This window comes from Lytechinus pictus, chromosome 2 (genome assembly GCF_037042905.1).
Source record: "Lytechinus pictus isolate F3 Inbred chromosome 2, Lp3.0, whole genome shotgun sequence".
Classification (NCBI taxonomy): Eukaryota; Metazoa; Echinodermata; class Echinoidea; order Temnopleuroida; family Toxopneustidae; genus Lytechinus; species Lytechinus pictus.
This window is the reverse complement of record NC_087246.1, coordinates 29,513,314-29,533,954: the sequence shown is the minus strand read 5'-3', so window position 1 is coordinate 29,533,954 and position 20,641 is coordinate 29,513,314. Positions and strand designations below refer to the sequence as shown.

Sequence of the window (20,641 nt, the reverse complement as noted above, 5' to 3'; positions counted from 1 at the left end):
CCACTTTCCATAAAAAAATCACTACACTCCTACGATGCATTATTCCCTACACAAGTCAATTATCTCAAATAGCACATGCATATATTCAATTTTTGTTTATATTGAATAATATGCATGATTGGAACTTTAAACTTATAGCACATATTGTCAAAATATTCATCTAAATGATTTCTATGTTGGCTGTATTATATACAACCTGTATTTGTGTTTTATGTAAGGTATTCATGTTTCTGTGTAATATTGAATCGTGATTTACAATATTTTCTTTTCATCTATTTTCTTCGTATCTCTCTCTTCATCCTCCTTCGCCATTCTCTCTCTCTCTCTCACTTACACAATATCTATTTATATCTGTCTCCTTCTCCCCTGCATGCTTATCATTCTTTTCTATTATTCATGCCATGAGATATTTACTAAAAGTAGACATAAGTTTTGATGAAATACTGTTATTGTATTTGTTTATTTGCTTATGTTCCTCCAATTGTATATTTGTTTTGTACTACTCTGTATTTTTTATTCAAACAAGTATATTGGCAGATGCCATTGATGTTCTAGTAAATAAATTCAATAAATCCAAATAAAAACATTATTGCAACTAATGCAACATGAAAAATTCTTTGAATACAGACTTTATTCACAAAAGAAACATTACCTTTTTTTTTACAATGAAATATAAGGCAGATTGGTATTTTAATACTGGTGAAATATACAACCTATTATGAATTCAGATATAACTTATCCCATGTAACTTTTAGCAATGAGTTTCAGAGTTTAATAGGATATGAGATTGCAACTATAAGACACATTGAATTTGAACCTTGTAAACAATGTTGAAGTGAACATGATATGTTGATGAAATCTTATCAATTGAATAAAAGTTATAAAAATACGGAGGATCCTTACTGCAGATTTAAAATTTAAACAATATAAGAACTGAAACACAATCTAGTTTTATATATTTTTTACTGATCCTAAATGATCCCATGTGGATGAATTAATTGTCCAAAAAGAATAGAAACTCAATTGCCAGCTAATGTACATGTATATATGTCGGGATATATGTAAACTTATTGAATTATTCCATATCTAATTTTTTTAATATTTAGAAGAAAAAATATCACATACATTTTCACACCTATCTTATTATGTTTATGAAATATCATTAATTTGTATAAAAGTTATGAAAAGCGTAACATATGTACAATAAAAGGAACCTTAGTGAAGATTTATAAAACACAGAGTTTATATGATGCACTACATAATATTAGTCATCAGTCCCCAATATACAAACTTGGTGATTAAAATCAAATATTCCCTTTTTTCACCTTAGCACCATATGCTGTTCAATTGACCACAATTTTTGTTTCTTTGATTGAAACAAAAGATAACAATCATTTTCATACAAAATCAAAACGTTTAACATGATAAATATCTTAGTATGTTCTATGAAATCTTTTTAATTTGTATAAACAGTTTCAAAAACGAGTCATATATGTACAATGGAGGGAGCTTTATTGCAGATTTATAATAAACACGAAATGCATGACATAGAATGAGTCTCTAATTAAAATACAAAACCAGTGATTGATTTCATATATTCCATTTCTTTACCTTCTCACCATACGCTGTTTAATTGAATGCGATCAAGCTAAGCTACATAAGAAACATTTTTACTTTATAGATGAATATACTTCTACCATTCTATAATAAACGCTCTGACACATAGGCTTTGCACTAATATAATACATTGTTTGTTTTTAAGTGCACTAATTTTATTCTTTTTTTATGCACGTACATTGTCAACAAAGTGTTCCCGGTGTAGTGACTTTTTACAAGTCTCTGGTATGTTATTTAACAAAATGGAAATTAAATAATAATTAAAAAAAAAATTTACTCTTTGTGTGTATCGTTTCGCATCAATGCACACCCGTAGACGTGTTTTGCAAAACCACATATATCCCTATTGATGCCCTTCGATTTTGTTTAGGAGACATTCTCTTTCAAAACCACTTAAATGGAGTAAAATGTACCTTCTTTACAGGTAAAAAAAAACATTAATACATCCTCCATGAAATCCAGGAAGCTCATTGAAAAAAAGAGAGGAGAAAATCAATAAATCACTCTTCACAAATGACACCATGGTCAAGTTCATTGTTAGGGGGTTATGACTCATGACACCTATGTCAAAGAGTTGCTTTTGCGACAGCCTTGTGTAATGAACTGTCCAAGTGAATACAAACAAATTGTGCCACTGATATGAGAAGCAAATCCTTGCACATCCTAAACGGTATGCAAATGAGGGGACTGATATCATCCACTCACTATTTCTTTTGTATTATATTGTATGAAATATTCAAATTTTCTCCACCCTGTCATGTGAAATCGAGTTTTTTTCCTCCCTGAACATTTGGAATTAACCTTGTTTAACATTTTATGGTTCAGTCAAGTTGCTCCTTACTGTCAAATCTGTAAAAATTGAAATATTGTATATAATTTAAACAATAAAAAACAAAGGAAATAGTGACTGATGGACATCATCAACCCACTCATTTGCATATCACTGAGTTGTGCATATAACTTTTTTGAGAAAATAAGTTAAACTTTAAAATGTCATAACTTTCTTATTTCATTCTTATTCTTTCTTATCTGATTTTGATTTTTTTTATTCAAAGCAACATTTTTTCTGGGGTGGAATTGACCTTAAGTAAAAAAAAAAAAAATTAATAAGAACAGATGTCAAAATCCAGTCTGCAAGTCTTGCATCAATATACTCTAAGATACAGAGAATTTTATTACAACAAGAAATAAAATTTTTAATTTACTATGCATACACCATTAAATATGATATGTACCGTAAGGGCACTAGTATTCAACCCGTTTGGAGAGTTTCCTCAAATATATAGAAATATAAAATTTACCTGAATTTCAGACCCGTCTTATTTTCAAGAGCAAATGCTGGTTATTCTTTTTCCGTTATTTTTTTCTTCAACCCGTCGACTGTGTGCGCGGGCGATCGAATTATACGGCGATGGTTTTTGGCACTAGTATTCAACCCGTCGGCACTAGTATTCAACCTAGCAATGAAAGATGGCTCTGTCTCTCAATCTGCCCTTGTCCCATCCGACATGGACTAGACCATTTGAGATGAGACCAAACAGGGAATTAATCAAAGCCAGAGACTTACATAGATCTAGATCTAATTTAGCGATCTAAACCATTTTAAGATTCGCTATCTATCCTCACTAGGTTGAATACTAGTGCCATTCAGTGCAAAAGGCCATCGCAACATAATTCGATCCTCCGCGCGCTGAGTCGACAGATTGATAAAGAAAGTACCGACAACAGGTTACCCTGGAAATAACAAAGGTATGAAATTAAGATAAATTCCCTATTTCTAAATATTTGGGGGAATATGTCAAAATCTTTGAATTATGCTAGGTTGAATACTGGTGCCCATACGGTATGTCATGTAACATGTAAAGCAAATATTTTTTTTAATGAGAAACTACACAATTATTAGCAGCAAATACTGTAACCTACAAAAAGAAAGAAATACTATTGCTTGATATGCTGATAAAAAACTGCTCAAAAGCACTAAAAATGAACATTCATAAATTTTTGTTTGGAAGAAACAAAAAACACCAACCTAATCATCATCACCATTATCACCATCATCACCATCATCAACACCATCATCATCATCACCATCACCAACATCATCAATATCATCATTATCAAAATCATTAATATCACGATCATCATCATCAACATCATCATCATCATTACCATCATCATCATTACCATCATTACCATCATTACCATCATCATCATTATCATCATCTTCATCATCATCATCACTCACCATCAACATCATCATCATCATCAAGAACATCAAGAACATCATCATCGTCATCATCATCATCAACACCATCATCAACATCATCATCACCATTACCACCACCTTCACAATCATCACCATTACCAACACCATCATCAATATCATCACCACTAACACCACCATCACCATAATCATCATCATCATTCCCATCAACATAATCGTAAAATAATGAGTGACAAAAAGAATGCATCAGCAACAAGATGAATGGTAGAAAGAAGAAATTAAATACCGGTATATGAACACCTAGTACAATAATGCATTATCTATAGACATTCCCATTACCAATAGGCAGTATCTACAAGGGTTCAATTAAACTTGACAAGAGACAACTTTTTAATCAAAATCTTGACTTAGCCTTCCAGTGAGCACTCTGAATAGACTTCCAGGGAGGTCAACCTTGAACATGATATTGCAGTAATCTGAGTGTTAAATGGACATTTGGGGGTAGTATAATGAGTGCATTACCAAAACAGCAGGGAGCAATATGATTAAAAATAGTTTGAAAGTCAAAAAGGGGCCTAAGCTTTCGATCCTAACAGAATCTTCGTCGGAGGCAAAATGACAAACATATAAAGTGGAACAACCATAATATAGACCACAAACAAGCTGTAAAATAGTTTGAGAGATAAATTTTTGGGCTCACCAGGCAAAATCTGCTACATTGTATTACAATTTATATTGGACCCTATGGGAATTACCAGGGTTCTATTTTAGTTTTTGAGGGCTTTGGGGGGGGGGGGGCATTTTAGGCTCCCCATGTACTAGTAATTGTTTTCCCTGCTTAACTGCTCTATATATATACCTTCTGTGATATGGGAAAAGCTGTACCATGTAAGCTGCAATATTTTTGACTAAAAGGTTCCCAATACCTCTCAAAGGTAGCTGTTGAAATCTCTGGATTTTAGAGAGGTCTGCTTATGACAACAAAGTTCATAAAGAATTGTTGTCCTAGGAAGCATTTAATAAATGGTCTTCTCCATGATTTTCACTGATCAATTTACTCTCGACCAATCAGATCAAAGGATTTAGGTAGCTTATGATAGTTATAAGTGAAACGCAACGATGAAGATCGCTTTGTGAAACACCTCTAGTGAGCTGCTGCCCATCATGGGGTGAAATCGGATGGACTCCCAAACCCGCTGCTGGACAGACTGTTGGGACTTCCATAACGGCTTGGACTGTGAGCGTTCTTGAATTTCTCGAGGATCTTCTGGTTGAAGGAGTCAATAGTGATATCTCCCATCTTGCCCATCCTGGATGGCTTAGCAGGGGCTTTGTTCTTTGGGATACGTCCTGGTGACCTTGACAGAGAGGGCAAGAAGAGAAGAACTGATGTCATTGCCCGGTTGCGAGAAAAAGCCTTTTGATAGAAAAAGCTCCATGGCAGAAGTACAAGTCTCCAAATACCGCAATAATACAAGCTTTATCAACCTACAATGATGTATGTTTTACCAGTCACCTGTCTAGGCCTGGGATGAATACCCTTTTTGCCATTCGATTTTTCGCTACGGTAAACGATAAAATAGTTTGAACAATCAAGATTCCTGGATTATAGAAAATCACAAATTTATTGACCTAGTTACATGACCTAACAGTGGTTACACATGAGTGAACACAAAAGGTACCATTTCCAAAATGTTACACAGGTAAAGAGGGGTGCAATCATAGCTGATATCGTCAACAGGACAATGATCTCAGCGAACAATTTATTCCTTTATTTTCTGTAGGTATCAGAGCATTTACCATGGAAGTTTTTTTATCCAGAAAATATTGTATTTTATACATATGACTGAATTTAAGAAAAGTGTTCAATAACAGGATAAACTTCCGTAACAAAATGTTTATGTCTTAGGCACGCAAGGGCATGGATGGTGTATGTAAGCATATATAACATCGATTTGACTAACGCATGATTAACTGTCGATCTAATTACCTGGCCTTGACAGATTTGAGTTTTCCCTTATCAAATCCAATCAGCTCATCATGAATACTAGATATTGAATTCAGTGAGGTCGTTGACCTAGAGAGGGGAACACAAAAAAAAACATACACTGATAACAGCTATAGCATTTGATCATACTACAAAAAGTGATTTCACCAAGATGATATTCAGTTCAAATGACTCTTGTGACTTCTGAAAAGCGACATTCTTGCTCCAGTCTTTAATGTATACTCACCCAGGGATGGCTCAATGGATGAATTTCATTGTAATACAAAATTTGATCACTAAGTGTAGGAACAATCTAAATTTCCAACCAAGCTTTAGTGCTAAAAAAAAATTTATTCTAAAGCAATGTTATCATTGTTTAATTTTACTTTTTGTGTTACATTCATTACCAAAGAGCAATCAACTGAACACAAAATCCCAGCATCGTACTACATAATATTGTACTATGAAAAAGTGACTACTATGACAATCTTATACATTTGATTTTGTCTGGCAATGTTGAATGCTGTTCAAGATTCTGCTATACTCTATATGTTTTGCACTGATACCTGCAACAACTAACAACCTTCAGGTAATTCATTTTGTAACTCTCAGGGTCATGTAGTTCCATAGGACTGGAAGAATTTGATGAAACATCTTAACCCCACATAACCCTAGTCTGCAGCTGCTGCTGTGCAAACCCTTCACTTGAGTTAAGGGTCTGAATGTGCAGCCTGCTCATGCCTTGTGTACTGAAGGCCCTCTCGCTCAGGGTCTGCTTCATCTTTGAGGTTTGGGCATGGATTATGCCCTGTCAATCATTGTTACCATGACAATCCCTCTCTGAACAAACCTCTGACAGGCTGGTCATTTGGGCGGTCACTTGCCGAGCAGAAAATCAACCGGTGTTTGTTTTAATTACATGCTGCACCGCAATTCCACTCCTCTTTGAAATTCCAGTCTAGCATTAGGCAATGGTATAATGCGCATTCTCATCTCCCAGAAATGAAACAGCAAGTTTTGTATGTGTTGTTGATCAAAGTTTCAATCAGGGTCTGTGCCTGCAGACTAACATATCCCAGGCCATTATGAAATTGCATGGGGGAGGTTTCCCGCATTCCCCTGAAGTTATGTTCGCCATACTTTGCTTTCATAATCTTAGAAATCATATTTCACAACATACCCAGTCTTCTGGAGCTGCTTCAACCTTGGTTCGGATTTAAGAATGGCTTTCTTGGCTGGACTCTGCGTCCGACCAGTCGGGGTGGTGATCTAGATTCAACAACAGGACAAAAGTTGTGTGATTAATCTTCTAATTTAAATTAAGAATGGATACAATTTTCCTTTACCTCTGCTATGTTTGCTGTGATTTTCATGCTTTAATTCAGCAGTGAGAATGTTGTAAACGTACTATTAAATAGAGTACATACACTAACACACAGGACAAACCCCACCATAAACACTAGACTATGACGAGACGGATTCTCAACTGCCATTGCCAGATCAAGACTATATTACACACTTTACTTCTTAAAGGGGGATGCAACCCTAATAAAAAATTGTTTTATAAGGAAAAGAAAAGTCAGACAAGTTGATAGGTGAAAGTTTGAACAATATTGGACAAACAACAAGAAAGTTATGAATTTTTAAAAGTTGTAAATATTGGTAATCACTATACCCATGGAGACTTCAAATTGGCCGCATATAGGATGTCATAGTGATGTAAGGCAAGGACTACTCTTCCATGTACTCTTATACATATTGTGGCTAAAATGTCATTTTTCCCAAAAGTTTTATTTCAAATTATATTTTTCTTTCATGAGGACATAAAACAATATACTACCTGGGTTATATTTAGATTACTGCCCCAGGGGAATGGGTACTTAGGAGAAAACCACAAATCCCTGATAATAAAGTACATGGCCTATGGGAAAGTTGTCCTTGCCCCTTGTCATAATTTACTTACCCAGTTGCCAATTTGAAATCTACATAGTATTAGTGATCCCAATTTTAAAGCAGCTATAACTTTCTTATCGCTTGTCCTATTTCTTTCAAACTTTCACCATTCTGTTTGATTTATTTTTATCCTTCCCAACACAACATTTTATGGCCAAGGCTGGATTCCCCTTTAATATTTTCAAACAATCACCTTTGACCACTTGATCCCCATTCTAATCAGCTCATCCTCAGTCGCATTTGCATAAATGAGCAAAGTAATAGTTTCATTCAAATAATGATCTCTTGTGACCTTTGCCCCCAAATCTAATCGGATCACTGTCCTTCCCATATGTATTCATCAGCTAGATTGAAAATGGAGCCCTCAAACTGTTGAGTTTCCAAACTACAACTTTACCATGGCAGCACATTTTCTGACACGTTCAATAAATGTACTTTACATGACTGTATTCACCCCAAGATTACCTCGAGCATTGGGCAAAAATTGAGGCAGCAGTTTGCTCCACGGGATTTTCCCTTGATTTATTGTAATAATGTGCTATTACCATGGCAAGGATATTGTAATGAATTAAAAATATACATATTGCTCTTTTTCACTCCGAGACGAATGTGGGTGCCATGTCTCATTAGCGTCGAATAAACCCTGAGGAATAGGGTGAACCCTAAAACCCCCCCTCAACATTTTTTGTGATAAATCCGCTGCGCAAAATTTTTTGACCGCATCGCTTGCTGACTTTTTATTTTCAAGTTTCGAGCAACTTATTTGAGACCAAAATTGCGACCCCCCGGTAAGGCGTTTACGATATTACGCAACATTTCGTAAGTGCATGCAGGCCCAAAATTGCTAAAAAACATGCATTTTGTGTACAAATCCAATGCAAATAGCGTTTTTAGCCAAAATTCATAAATGTATCGTTAATTTTCCTTTTACTGATTAAAATCAATTAATTCCATCTTGTTTATGGTACAAATAAAGTCCCCAACAATTTCCATTAAAAAAACAATAAAAAACAAAAAGTAAAAAACATAGAAATACATAAGAAATTTAGAAAACAATAAAATACATAAGAAAATAAATGCGATGATGAAATTTTTTAAAAGTATATTTGATCAGATCTTTATAAAGAGTCTGTGTACCAACAATTAGCATTTTAGGGGCATTATTTAATTAATTAGAGCAAACTTTTGATTTTATGCATAAATTAGCATAATTAATTAGCAATGAGATTTTTCGCAGAATTTAACCTTATAGTTTTGTAGATTATGCCATGGGTAACGTGTGTGCCAATTTTCGTTGCGATCACGCAATCAGCCCCCCCCCCCCCCCCTTAGGTGTCAAAACAGCCCAGTCTATTTAGGGTGAATATTGGGGACCAAGTATCTATCTTATGACATGGCTCTAAATACCTTAAATTTGACATCACTTGAAAGTCGAAGAGTAAAACTTACCACAGATTTCGCTTTAAAGTTAGAAATTAATCAATTGTACAAAAACTGGTTACCTCCACTGAAAACAAACACTTTCAATTTACGACATATGAATAAATATAAGGAGATTCCATGTAAAACAAAAAGATTTCAGAACAGTGCTCTTCCAAGTCTGACAAGATTATTAAATAAGTACCATGATAAACAAGTTTGAAATTTGTGTAATGAATGTGCAATATTGTATTATCTATCATTTTATTTTTTTTAATCCATTTTAACTCAATTTTTTAGCTGCACATATGTAATTTTAATTTGTATATTCATTGTTTATCTAAGTAATTTTGATTATTGTTGTATATTGGCATTGTGTAAACATGTACAATTCAGTCTGTGACTGCCAATCATGTTTTTTGCAATAAACCTGAATTGAATTGAATGAATTGAAATCCGCAAGATTTTTTGACAGACCTATTTAGGGTTAATCCGCAAGATTTTTTGACAGACCGACCGCTGCACGCCCGTCCACACACTGGCATACCCAACTCTATCGATTCTGAAATCCGTATCAACTTCAAACTATGGCTTAGGTATAAACATGTCCATGATGCCCATACTCATAAATTACAACACATAAGGAAAATATACATAATCAAGGAGAGTGAATGCAAAATATTGGCGTGCACATAATACATATTCATTCTTATACAGAAGTCGATGAAAAAGAGTATAATGAGATCATTGTTAAAATAAGAACAACAAGTAGGCATATTCAGTATAATTATCATTATCATCCTTTCAGAACTGTTCAATGAATAAAAGTAACAGGTCATTTAATTTCTTTTAATTACTTGAAGCATAATTCAAAGCTCTACATTAACTATGTTGTTGATATTAATATTATTGTAATCATTGTAGTTGCTGTTATTATTATTATTATCTTTACTATTACTATTATGATTATTACTACTTTAACGGCGGACTTACATAGACAGTGTTTGTCCTCTCTTGAAGGGGTTTCTTCATTGCACTCTTAGGGGTGGTTCCTGGTAGAGGGGGTGGGGGAGGAGGTGGGGCTGCAGGCGGACATACCGGTGCAACATCCGCTACTACCCTCATAGGCTTCTCGGGTTTGTTTCCATCCAACGGTGAACCGTGACGGAGTGGCTTCCTAGGTGATGGCACGACACTGAGAACGGAACCAGTGGGGGTTGATCTCTGCCCCTCAGGACCTTCCTTGGGTCTGTTAGATCCTGGAGGGGGGTACGGGGGTGGTGGTGGGGCAGGTCCCTTTGGCCTCTTAGAAGCCGTCTTCCCTGAGGTGTTGCGTTTGCTCCTCTTAGCCGCAAGGCGCTTTGAGAAACGCTTTGTAACTGGGCTGGACTTTGTTTCTAATATAGAAGAAAAGAGATATCTCTCTTGCATGACCAGATTACAAACTATAAACAGAGTATATTACGACAAAGATTTCAATCATAAAAGCATGTCTCAGAACTTGACCAGAAAAAATCCCTTCGTCTAGGCTACACAATATTGCATCCACTGGTATTCAATCATCCCCAGCTGTAAAACCATTGGATAGTAATGTATTGTCCTGAATAAATAACTATCAGACAATGTAAAGCAATGTTTACATTGCTAAAAGTCTCGAACAAGTATTTCAAAAGTAAAATATATATTCTCTTATTAGATTTAAATGCTTAACCCTACATCTATTTCAACATACTTGTTTTAAATCCTAAGGAGATTCTCTTTCAGAAAATGTATACTTTGGCACAGATAGGGCACATATTTTTAAAGTTATCACCATTTTGACACTATCATTAGATTTGGATGACTTAACACAAATGGGAGGGTTCAAAAGTTATGTATGTCCATAGAATGAAATATGTGGAGCATTGTGGCCCAGTGGATTAGTCTTCTGACTTTGAAACACAGGGTCGTGGGTTCGAATCCCAGCCATGGCATAATTTCCTTTGGCAAGAATTTCATCCACATTGTGCTGCACTCAACCCAGGTGAGGTAAATTGGTACCTGGCAGGAATTTATTCCTTGAAACGCTACCGCACTGTATAAGGCTGCAGAGCTAAAGCCAGGGTAATAATAATATCCAACTGAGCGCATAGGAATACATTTGGCAGTTATATGCATGTTGGTAATATTATTACATGTATTATTAGAATACTTGCATCCCTATTTAAGCAACATTCATTGTCATGTTGATCATGGATACAAACCTTGCACATAGTTGAAAACCTCGCACATCTCTTTCTGCATTTGTTCTTGTTTCTCACTGCTTTCATTTTCTGTGATGTCTGCCATCATGAAATTTGGTCCTTTCACCTTTTCCCATAACTTGCACTATGACAAGGAAGAGAAATACAGAGATAAGAACTTTGGAAAAATAAATGAAAATAATGGCTTTGATGTATTCTTACAACAACAACAAAAATAATATTTTAAAACTTAAATCTACTTAGAGAAATAATTCCTCTTATACAATAAAAAGGGGAATCATATCTTTGTAATAAAATCATTTGTATAAAAAGATGAAATTTAGAAATTTCAGAATGGTGAACATTCGAAACAAATTGGACCAGGAATATGAAATACTATCGCAGTTTCAAAAATAGGATCATTTCAACTATGAAAGTTTTAAGTTGGTAAATTAATGAATTAATTGAAATGTGGTACAATAGGGTAACTTTGTAAATTGTCCTTTAATGTACATGTAGATTTTTGTCTGAGTCACATTGTTGGTGAAAAATGTTTTTAGTCATCTTTAGTACAAATTTTGTTTCATTGACTTTCTTTTTGACTTCAATAACAATCTTGCTTAATGTTTACAAATCTCACTTTCATTTTAAAACATTTAAGTATGACTCTGATTTTCCCCATACAATGTACACAATCTCTGGAAAATAAGCAGCTTTTATAAAGAACTCTATTACCTTTAAGAAAGAAAATATTCCTGCACTCTCTAATTCTTCCTGCTTTTTCTTAGCCAAAATTCTTGTGAAAACATTTGAATTGCTATCCATGTACTCCAGCAAATTCTAGGGATATAGAAATAGAGTGGGGAAAAAGAAAATATACACAAATAATATGAAGTGTCAGTATAATGTATTAATTTCTCAGTCTTTCTTCTAAAACTTATCTCATATTTCTTAACCGAAGTACGGGGGAGGGGGGGCATAATGCCCCTTCCCCACTGAAAAGACTCTAAATGCCCCAGGACTATGTCCACCCCAACAAATATTTGGCTTGAACAAGAGAAATTTTAAATATGCTTAATGCCTGAAAATAATGAAAAATATGACATTTGAAATTTTCGTTTAAAAATGTTAGAAAACAGTTTGCAAATGAGGGAAATGATGTCACCACTGACCACAAGCTATTTGTTTTGAATTAACATTACAAAAAACTATATATGGAATATCATTTTTGAATATATTGTTTCGTTTCATTTCTCTTCAATGTAGAATCTGCAAAAATTGAAATATTTTACATTATCTTTACTTATAAAATATAAGTGAGTGGGTGAGTGACAAAATCGGTACATTGCTGATTGGTCCAACACCAACCAATCCCATTAATGCCCACAATCCTACATCTTAACATTGTTTGGTGTATGAAAATTTTGTTAACGATTTTGTCCAGCTGGTGACCAAATGGTCCAAATCAGGTTGTCCATTGCCCATTTTGTCCACTGACCAATTAGTCTATAATCATTCGGTCCAAAAACCACTTGGTCTACAGTATCATCCACCTCATCCCTTATTGTTCGGTCCAATAACCAGTCCGATTAAGACCAGTCAATTCAATACCCACATGGTCATGATAATCACTTTGTCAAATATTCATTACGTCAAATCCCATTTGGTTAATTAATCATTTAGTCTCATATTCATCTAATCTAATGTTCAATTGGTCCAATAAGCAATTAGTCCATTTGCAATTTTGTCCAATAACAATATGGTATAACAATTATATTTAAAAATTTGAAAATCGACATTGAACGCACCCTAAATATAAGTACATGAAAGTTACAGAATTGCAGTGTAGACCAAATGATCATTATCTTATTAAATGGCAATAAGACCTTTATGATTTGTGGTAATTGGACCATTTTGTTATTAGAAAAAATGGGTTTTATTTATCAGACCAATTGCTTTTAGAAATGACTGATTGACCAAAATCGTCACTGGACCAATGGGTAATGATCTAAATAATAGATCATAAATGAAATAGTATGGTGGTATTAAAGCAGATGTCTACCGAAGTGATGACATCACAAAACACTTTTTTGCATTTCATCATTGTTTATACCATATTTTGGTAGAGCATGATGAAAAACCCCGACTACCAAAATATGGTGGGAATCGGTCCATGGGGCCCCAAGATATGACCACATGAATACATAATACATTGACTTTAATGGGGCTAATTATGTATTCAAGAGGTCTTATCTTAGGGCACGACAGAATGATTCCCACCAAATTTTGGGAGTGGGGGTTTTTCATCATGCTCTACCAAAATATGGTATCAAAAATGCTGAAATGGAAATAGGGAAAATTGATGACATCACACTTTAGTATTAATTAGCAGAAATGGTCACTGGCATAATGTTTACTGGACTGTGAGTGGACAACATGGTCAATAGACTATGGATACAGGACAAACTGTTAGTACATATAACAAATTGTGTAAGATGATTTGGGCATTGGTGTGGATGGCCAAGAACCAAACAGCAGCAAACCAAATCATTGTCTCTCTCAATTTGCATACATTTAGCATCCATGCCACTGTACTGTTTTGTGAAATTTTAAATAAGAAAAAATTATAATTTAATATATCATATCCGATTTTGATGAATTTGTCATGCTTGTTTGATTTGTTCTACAATATAATTCAAGCTTTAGATTTGCATTTGACGGCTTATCCATACATCGTATACTATATCCATACAGGTAAAGTCATACAGGAGAATAAATGTCTACCTGTAAGGCAGCATATGTTTCTGTTGATCCCTGGAGTTCATACTCCTGTGAGCTTATCCTGCTGCAGTATCTCTGACTGAGAGGTGTTGCAGGGTCATATTCACCAAACGTCTCCATGTCGTCCTGGTGTCCAAGTTGATGACCACAGATAGTAATGAGCTAGATTCTTCTTGAATTCTGGTAACAAGAGAAAAAAAAGATGCATTTCCTTCCTGAAACCAATCACACAGTATAAATCTAGAACTACATGTAGCAGTAGGATTGGGGGGGGGGTCTGATGTCTGGATATCTGAGCAGATAACATCATATTTTGCTCTGAGTCTTCTTAACACAAAATCTCATAGTAAAATGATTGTGATGGTTTGTGCTTTATAATATTGTTTATATTTTACTTTCAAACAATAAACATGTTAATACTAATAGCTAGATTTATAAAGCGCTTTTTGCCTGAGGATGCCAAAGCGCTGCCATTATTACCCTGGCTTTAGCTATGCTGCCATATACATGTAATTGCTTGCAAAGTTCTTTAAATTGTCGTTTGGACAAGGACTCTGTATTACATGTAGGACACCTGGGTGAAACAGCACTTTAAACATCGGATGTAGGCCTACTGAATTATAGCGTTAAGGGAAAAACATATCACTTGTGGAAAGAAAGAAAGAAAGAAAGAAAGAAAGTAAGAACAAGAGAAAGAACAAAATCGAAAGAAAGAAAAGAATGAGAGGAATTTCAATTTAAATATTCAAATCTTTATTGCAAACAGATTGCATAAGATGGTTGACAAATACATGTAGGCCTATACATTTCACATATTTCCAAAATTGATAACTACTTTGGCCCATGTTTTACAATAGAGACTCTAGGAGCAGTGAACGAGAACGACGTAGCAGTCGTCTGATCGTTCGAGTCAACGTCGTCGTCTGCCCTTGTTCACTACAGATGCAAATACTTTAGATTTCACTCGAGTTGTACGTGTACATACGTCCACGTAAAACAGCGTGATAACCAGCGGGTCATGACACGCTGCCCGACCCGGAAGATCTGGCGTACCATCGCCTGGCGACCCCGTCGGGTGATGCGAAGGTGCAACTTGTGCACACTTGCCCTTTCACTTGCTTTGATTCCTTTTTACGTGAGTTAGGATATATATCGATATATATTTTGGAGATCAGAAAGCAATTTCAAATATGATAAACATAATGCATCGTACAACTTACATTAATTTTGTGGAGTCACTGAAAACTGTGAATTTTAAAAGGGAAAGGTTGATCTTCATACTGGGCTTGAACGGTTAAAATGACATCACTCATGTGCACGTCGACTATGATTTTGGAGAACCGCAAAATGGATGTGGCGAGGTTCTCGATTCTGATAGTGGACGTTTGTGAGGACCTGAGGCATATAGAACGCCAAAAAATGACGTCATTTCGTATCAGTGGTCTATGTCGACGTGCATTTCTAAAAGTGCTCAATGACAAAGCATGAACTTAAATAGCTAAAACTTCTTTAAAAAACATCTGAAGAATGGTAATCCAGATCCAGTGGCTCCTGTTATACTTGGAACTCTGTCAAAGCAAATCTACACTCCAGAAAAGTATAAATTTTGAAGGACTTTTAAAAGCAAAATAATGCTGGCATCCAATGATGGCGCACAGGAGATTAAAAAAAAGAAGAAAGGGAATGAAGGAAGAAAAAAGGTAAAGAAATAAAGAAGGATATTAAGAAAGAAGTAAAGAAAAGGAAGGAAAAGAGAGAAAGAAAGAAATAAGTAAAACAAGGGAAGAATCAGAAAGAAAAATGACAAAGAAAAAAGATAGGAAATAAAGAATTAAGGATCGAAAGAAAGATAAAAGAAGGAAATAGACAAAAAGAGAAGAAAGTAAGAAAAGAGAAAGGAGGGAAAAAGGGGGGAAAAGGGAGGTCAGTGAAAGAAAAAAATAAAGAATTTGTTTAAATGAAAAAGGAAAAAGAAAGGAAAAAAAGAATGATTGAGAGAAAGAAAAATGAAGGAAATAAAAAAGAGAAAAGGGAAAGAAGGTGAGAAAAAGAAAGAAACAGAAAGGAAGAAGAAAAGAGAGAAATAAAGAATGAAGGAACAAGAGAAAGGAAAAAAAGGAAAGGGTGAGAAAAAGAAAACAGAAGGTAAGAGCTAAGAGAAAGAAAATTATAAGGAAACAAGGAAATTAAAAGAAAAGCAACAAAGAAAGAGTGAAGGATCGAGAGAAAGAACAAAATAAAAAAAGAATGGAAAGAAAAATGAAGAAAAAAAAGTGGGACACAGATTGAGAATAAAAGTGAGACACAGACACAGAATGAGAAAGTTAATACCCTAGATAGGAAAACAACATACAGCTGACCTGGAAACTTGGCTGCAGAAACAACTATTTTTCCAGTAGAGATCTAAAGGCCCGTATTCTGAAGTCAGGTTTAACTTAGACCATGGTCTAACTCTGTGCTAAAATTATGGGAAGCCAAAAGTGTCAAAATTTTTAAAAGTTGTAAGTTTCTTATGTTTACTGTCCTCTTTCCTGATTCATCGATGGAGAGGCCAATCATCTATTTATACTTCATAGACAATTATGAATGATTTGAGAGCCAAATGAGCTGAAATATATCTCTTCCATTAGTGATTTTATGTCACAATTGGCTAACCATACTTAAACCACAACTTTAAACCTGAGTTTAAGTTTAAACCCGACTTAAGAATATGGGCCAAAGGGTAGATCTATAAAAAAAGGTCTAAAGAAAGTACTTAATTACATGAATTAGCAAGGAAGAATGAAAATGACAAAGAAAACAGAGAAACTTAAAAAGAATGAATTGAATGATTGAGAAAAAGAAATAAAAAAAGGAAAGTAAGAAAAAGGAAATAATTAAACTTAAAGGTGAGGAAAAGAAAGAAAAAAGGACGAATAAAAGAGAGAAAGAACGAAAAAAAGGAGACGAAATATAATTTTCAAAAAAATCAAATAGGGCCTAGATTTAACTTAAGACTAAGAGTTAGATATAACTTTATTTTAAGCCTATCTTATTCTTAGTCCCCGTAGTGGTGTAGGGCATTTAAATTTTACTCTATTTAGGCAAATTCATGAAATTAGGGAAGGGAAAAAAAGAAAGACAGAGATGAGAGAGGAAAAGAAAGCTAGGAAAACATGAAAAGAGAATCAGAAAGATTATAGAAAATTAAAAAATAACAGGAAGGAACGATCAAAAAAGGAATATATATTATAGATTCTAACTTTTAGACGATTACGGTTACGGATTAGATTTGAAATCATTTGAATTGACTTGAGAATGAAATGAGTCTTAAAATTAAAAGTTAAATGACAATACGCAGGTCTTGAGGTAGACAGGAATAACCGTCGTTTCTGGGGATTTATTCAACAATTTCTGACATTTTACTGTATGTATGGTGAGTGGAGCCAACGTAGTTCAGCGGAACAACCAAAATACAGAGACTGAAGCTTTTGGTCTAGTCTTGAGGACGCAATGATGATGACTTTTTAAATACTGTCATATATGGTTGGAACTACCCCTTATCGACCACCTAATCTTCTAAGCATCGTATCTGCGAAAATATTCATCAATTTTACCCAGTTTTCGTCTCATTTGTGCAGAAAATTGAGCAGATCAGAATCCCATGTTTCGCTCGGCGACTCCGATTCAATCCGCGTATATATCGACGAACAACGAATACGACGATTTTACATTTGCTCATTTGCACCCGTCTTTTGAAACCGACCACCCGCGATACACTATGTTTACGGTCGATTCTTGTCGCGGTGGCGAAATATTTTTATTCATCCAAATCAGTTTTATGATGTCAACATGCTAAATGATCGTCTCACTACTTCCACTGCGAGCTCCGGCACATGATTCGACGATTGACGACGGATATTTGTTCTAAAGCCGTTTACTATCGGATTTCTTGGTTTTTCAGCGGGGTTTGGGTCTGGTCAATACAATTTTGATTAATTCTACTAAATTTTTACTTTTTCTTGCTTCTTTTTTTCTCGTAAAATCGATTCTTACCGTTTCTATGGACACTGCGCCTACTCTCCCGCGCGTATCGTTTGTAATACGCTATAATTTTAACACGCGCAAGGTGGTCGGTTTCAAAAGAGGTGGTCGATATGTGGTAGTCTCACCCACTCCTAGTACCAATGAGGTCCAAACATTAACATGTATGGACCTCATAGGCGACAATGCGTTAAAAACAGGTTAGAAGTCCTGCACCCAAGTATTTTTATGATATTAGTGATTATTACTCGAAAAATGCAAGCTTTGTCCTCATTTGTTTAGCATTTATTAAAAAATTACCCATTAACTATAATCCTACTCATACTATAAATGTTATAAAATAAAGGGAAACTTACATTTGAGTCCTTTTTCGATCTTTTCTTGGCAGTCTGTCCGGTCCCGTCGAGTGCGATCAAAGCGGTACGAAGCTGATTTTCAGATCACGTGATACGAGTAGTCATCACCTGATCGATCGACTATCCTTTTTTAAAGACCGCAACAATTATAAATTTTATTATAAAATATATATAGAATAAATAATTGCATGATATTATATATATTTCTACAATTAAAAATATTTTGTGATATGAATTTAATATTTGACGTAAAAATCGCTATTTAACAAAATATTTATTAAAAAATAAAAAATAAAACAAAATAAAAACGCCTTGGACACAGTGCAAAAAACCTAACAATTTGGCCGCGTTCTTAACAACTATCGTAAGGGGCGCTCTATTTATAAATAAAGTTGCATATGTAGCTGTCTACCGCGACAGGAACAGCCGCAGAATTGAAGCCAGAAGCGTGGGAAATTGCCAGAAAATTCAAGAAAAGAACCGGTGAGTACCGATTTAACAGTACTAATTTATTAAGTAACATTTATTGAATCATTACAAGATTTATTTTTTAGTAAAACAAAGCTTAGTTCTAAGCTAGGGCGGCCCAAATGCGCGTGAGTGGAGTCCCAGTTTATTAGCACGGGTAAGTATTGGGGTGTCGCCTAGAGTGGTCTCACCTAGACCAAAAGCTTTGGTCCCTGTTATGTTGGTTGTTCAGCTGAACTCCGTTGGCTTCACTCACCAAATACAGAGACCGAAGTTCTAGCGCGATCTGTACAGGGGACTCAATGGCCATGTGTTTATGTACTTAAGATCGGATAAAACGGGGAAGTGAATTTGCGCGACAGCCGAGGTAAGTCACTGTTTTTGTTCCTTTTAACTTGATTTTTCTCCATTTTTGGGCAATTAATGCCAAGAGGGAATATTAATTTGCATTTTGGTCGCGTTAATTTTAAAAATTTTTATTCATTAAAGACAAAAATTGAAGAGCCCCGACGGGGGGATTTTGCATTGCAAGTCCCCTAATGGTGGGTGCACGCTAGCGAGCCGTCTGTGTACGAGGAGAAATTAAAAAAAAAAAAAAGTTAAAAAACTCCTCGAAACAGACGGCTGCCAGCTGTCTAGGTCTCACCATACTATATATAGCCTAGGCCTACTTCTTCATCATTGACGAAGAAGTATATGACAGTATTTAAAAAGTCATCATCATTGCGTCCTCAAGGCTCAAGTCAAGACTAGGTCGCAGCCCGGTCATGACCAGACTCATTAACTCAACTTTTGCAGTGATACCTGCCGATCTCCGAACAGCGGAGGAACTGAAACGAGAGAGAGGTACACGTTTTAGAATGTATGGGACTAGGCCCTAAGCTGGAGTGGAGAGGCAGAGTCCTTTCGACGAGCTGGGAAAGCGAGGTATTTTCGGAAAACACAACACAGCAGAAAGCCAGCAACATATCGTCCGAATTGTACATATATCATAACATACATATAACATTCCCTTTACTCACAAACATAACGTAACACACAACTTTAAGTTTAAGAATATTCATTAACTCACCAATTTTTCGTTGAATGCCAATTTTTAAAACAACCGCTTTTTCTCGTATAATGCGTAGAGGGCGCCAACACTTTTTGTTTGAGTTAATCATAGTGGTGGATTATAGCAAAATTAATAGTAAAGCAAAAAATAAAAAATAAAATAAAAATTCGCAAGTCGGTTGATGCTGTTCTTATTGGGAGCTTTATTGACATAGCATTGCATCTGGCTCATATAGCCCAATGAAAGTGCTTTTATTCTTCTTCGGAAGCCCTCAGTTATGGGCGCCATCACTAGACTGCCCCCCTGACGAGTCACAACTCATGCAGGAGGGGACCTATCCCTGCCCCCCTGACGAGTCACAACCACTGAACTAGAAATATTTCTAGTTCAGTGGTCACAACTGATACAAGGGACCTGCCCCCCGCCCTTTTGAACCTGAAGACCTTTTTTTTTTTTTTTTTTTTTTGGTAAGAAATTTTTCTTTTTTGGTTGAAGACCTTTTGTTTTTTTGCTTGTCAAATTTGTTTTGTGGTAAGA

General features: G+C 35.2%; 1 protein-coding gene across 2 annotated transcripts; it reads right to left on the bottom strand.

Moving 5' to 3' along the window:
* Positions 1-613: 613 nt before the first annotated feature.
* Positions 614-20,205, bottom strand: LOC129254428 (actin nucleation-promoting factor WASL-like). Of its 2 annotated transcripts, none has more exons than XM_064115172.1 (8): positions 20,123-20,205; positions 14,207-14,383; positions 12,158-12,262; positions 11,444-11,567; positions 10,194-10,597; positions 7,009-7,097; positions 5,832-5,918; positions 614-5,199 (listed from the first exon to the last, which is right to left on the bottom strand). In XM_064115172.1, exons 2-8 carry the CDS (start codon positions 14,321-14,323, stop codon positions 5,004-5,006), a joined length of 1,122 nt encoding a protein of 373 aa, XP_063971242.1. In that variant the 5' UTR covers positions 14,324-14,383; positions 20,123-20,205; the 3' UTR covers positions 614-5,003. The 2 variants fall into 2 exon arrangements, with proteins under 2 accessions (XP_063971242.1, XP_063971251.1); XM_064115181.1 differs by lacking the exon at positions 20,123-20,205 and adding an exon at positions 16,564-16,584.
* Positions 20,206-20,641: the final 436 nt, after the last annotated feature.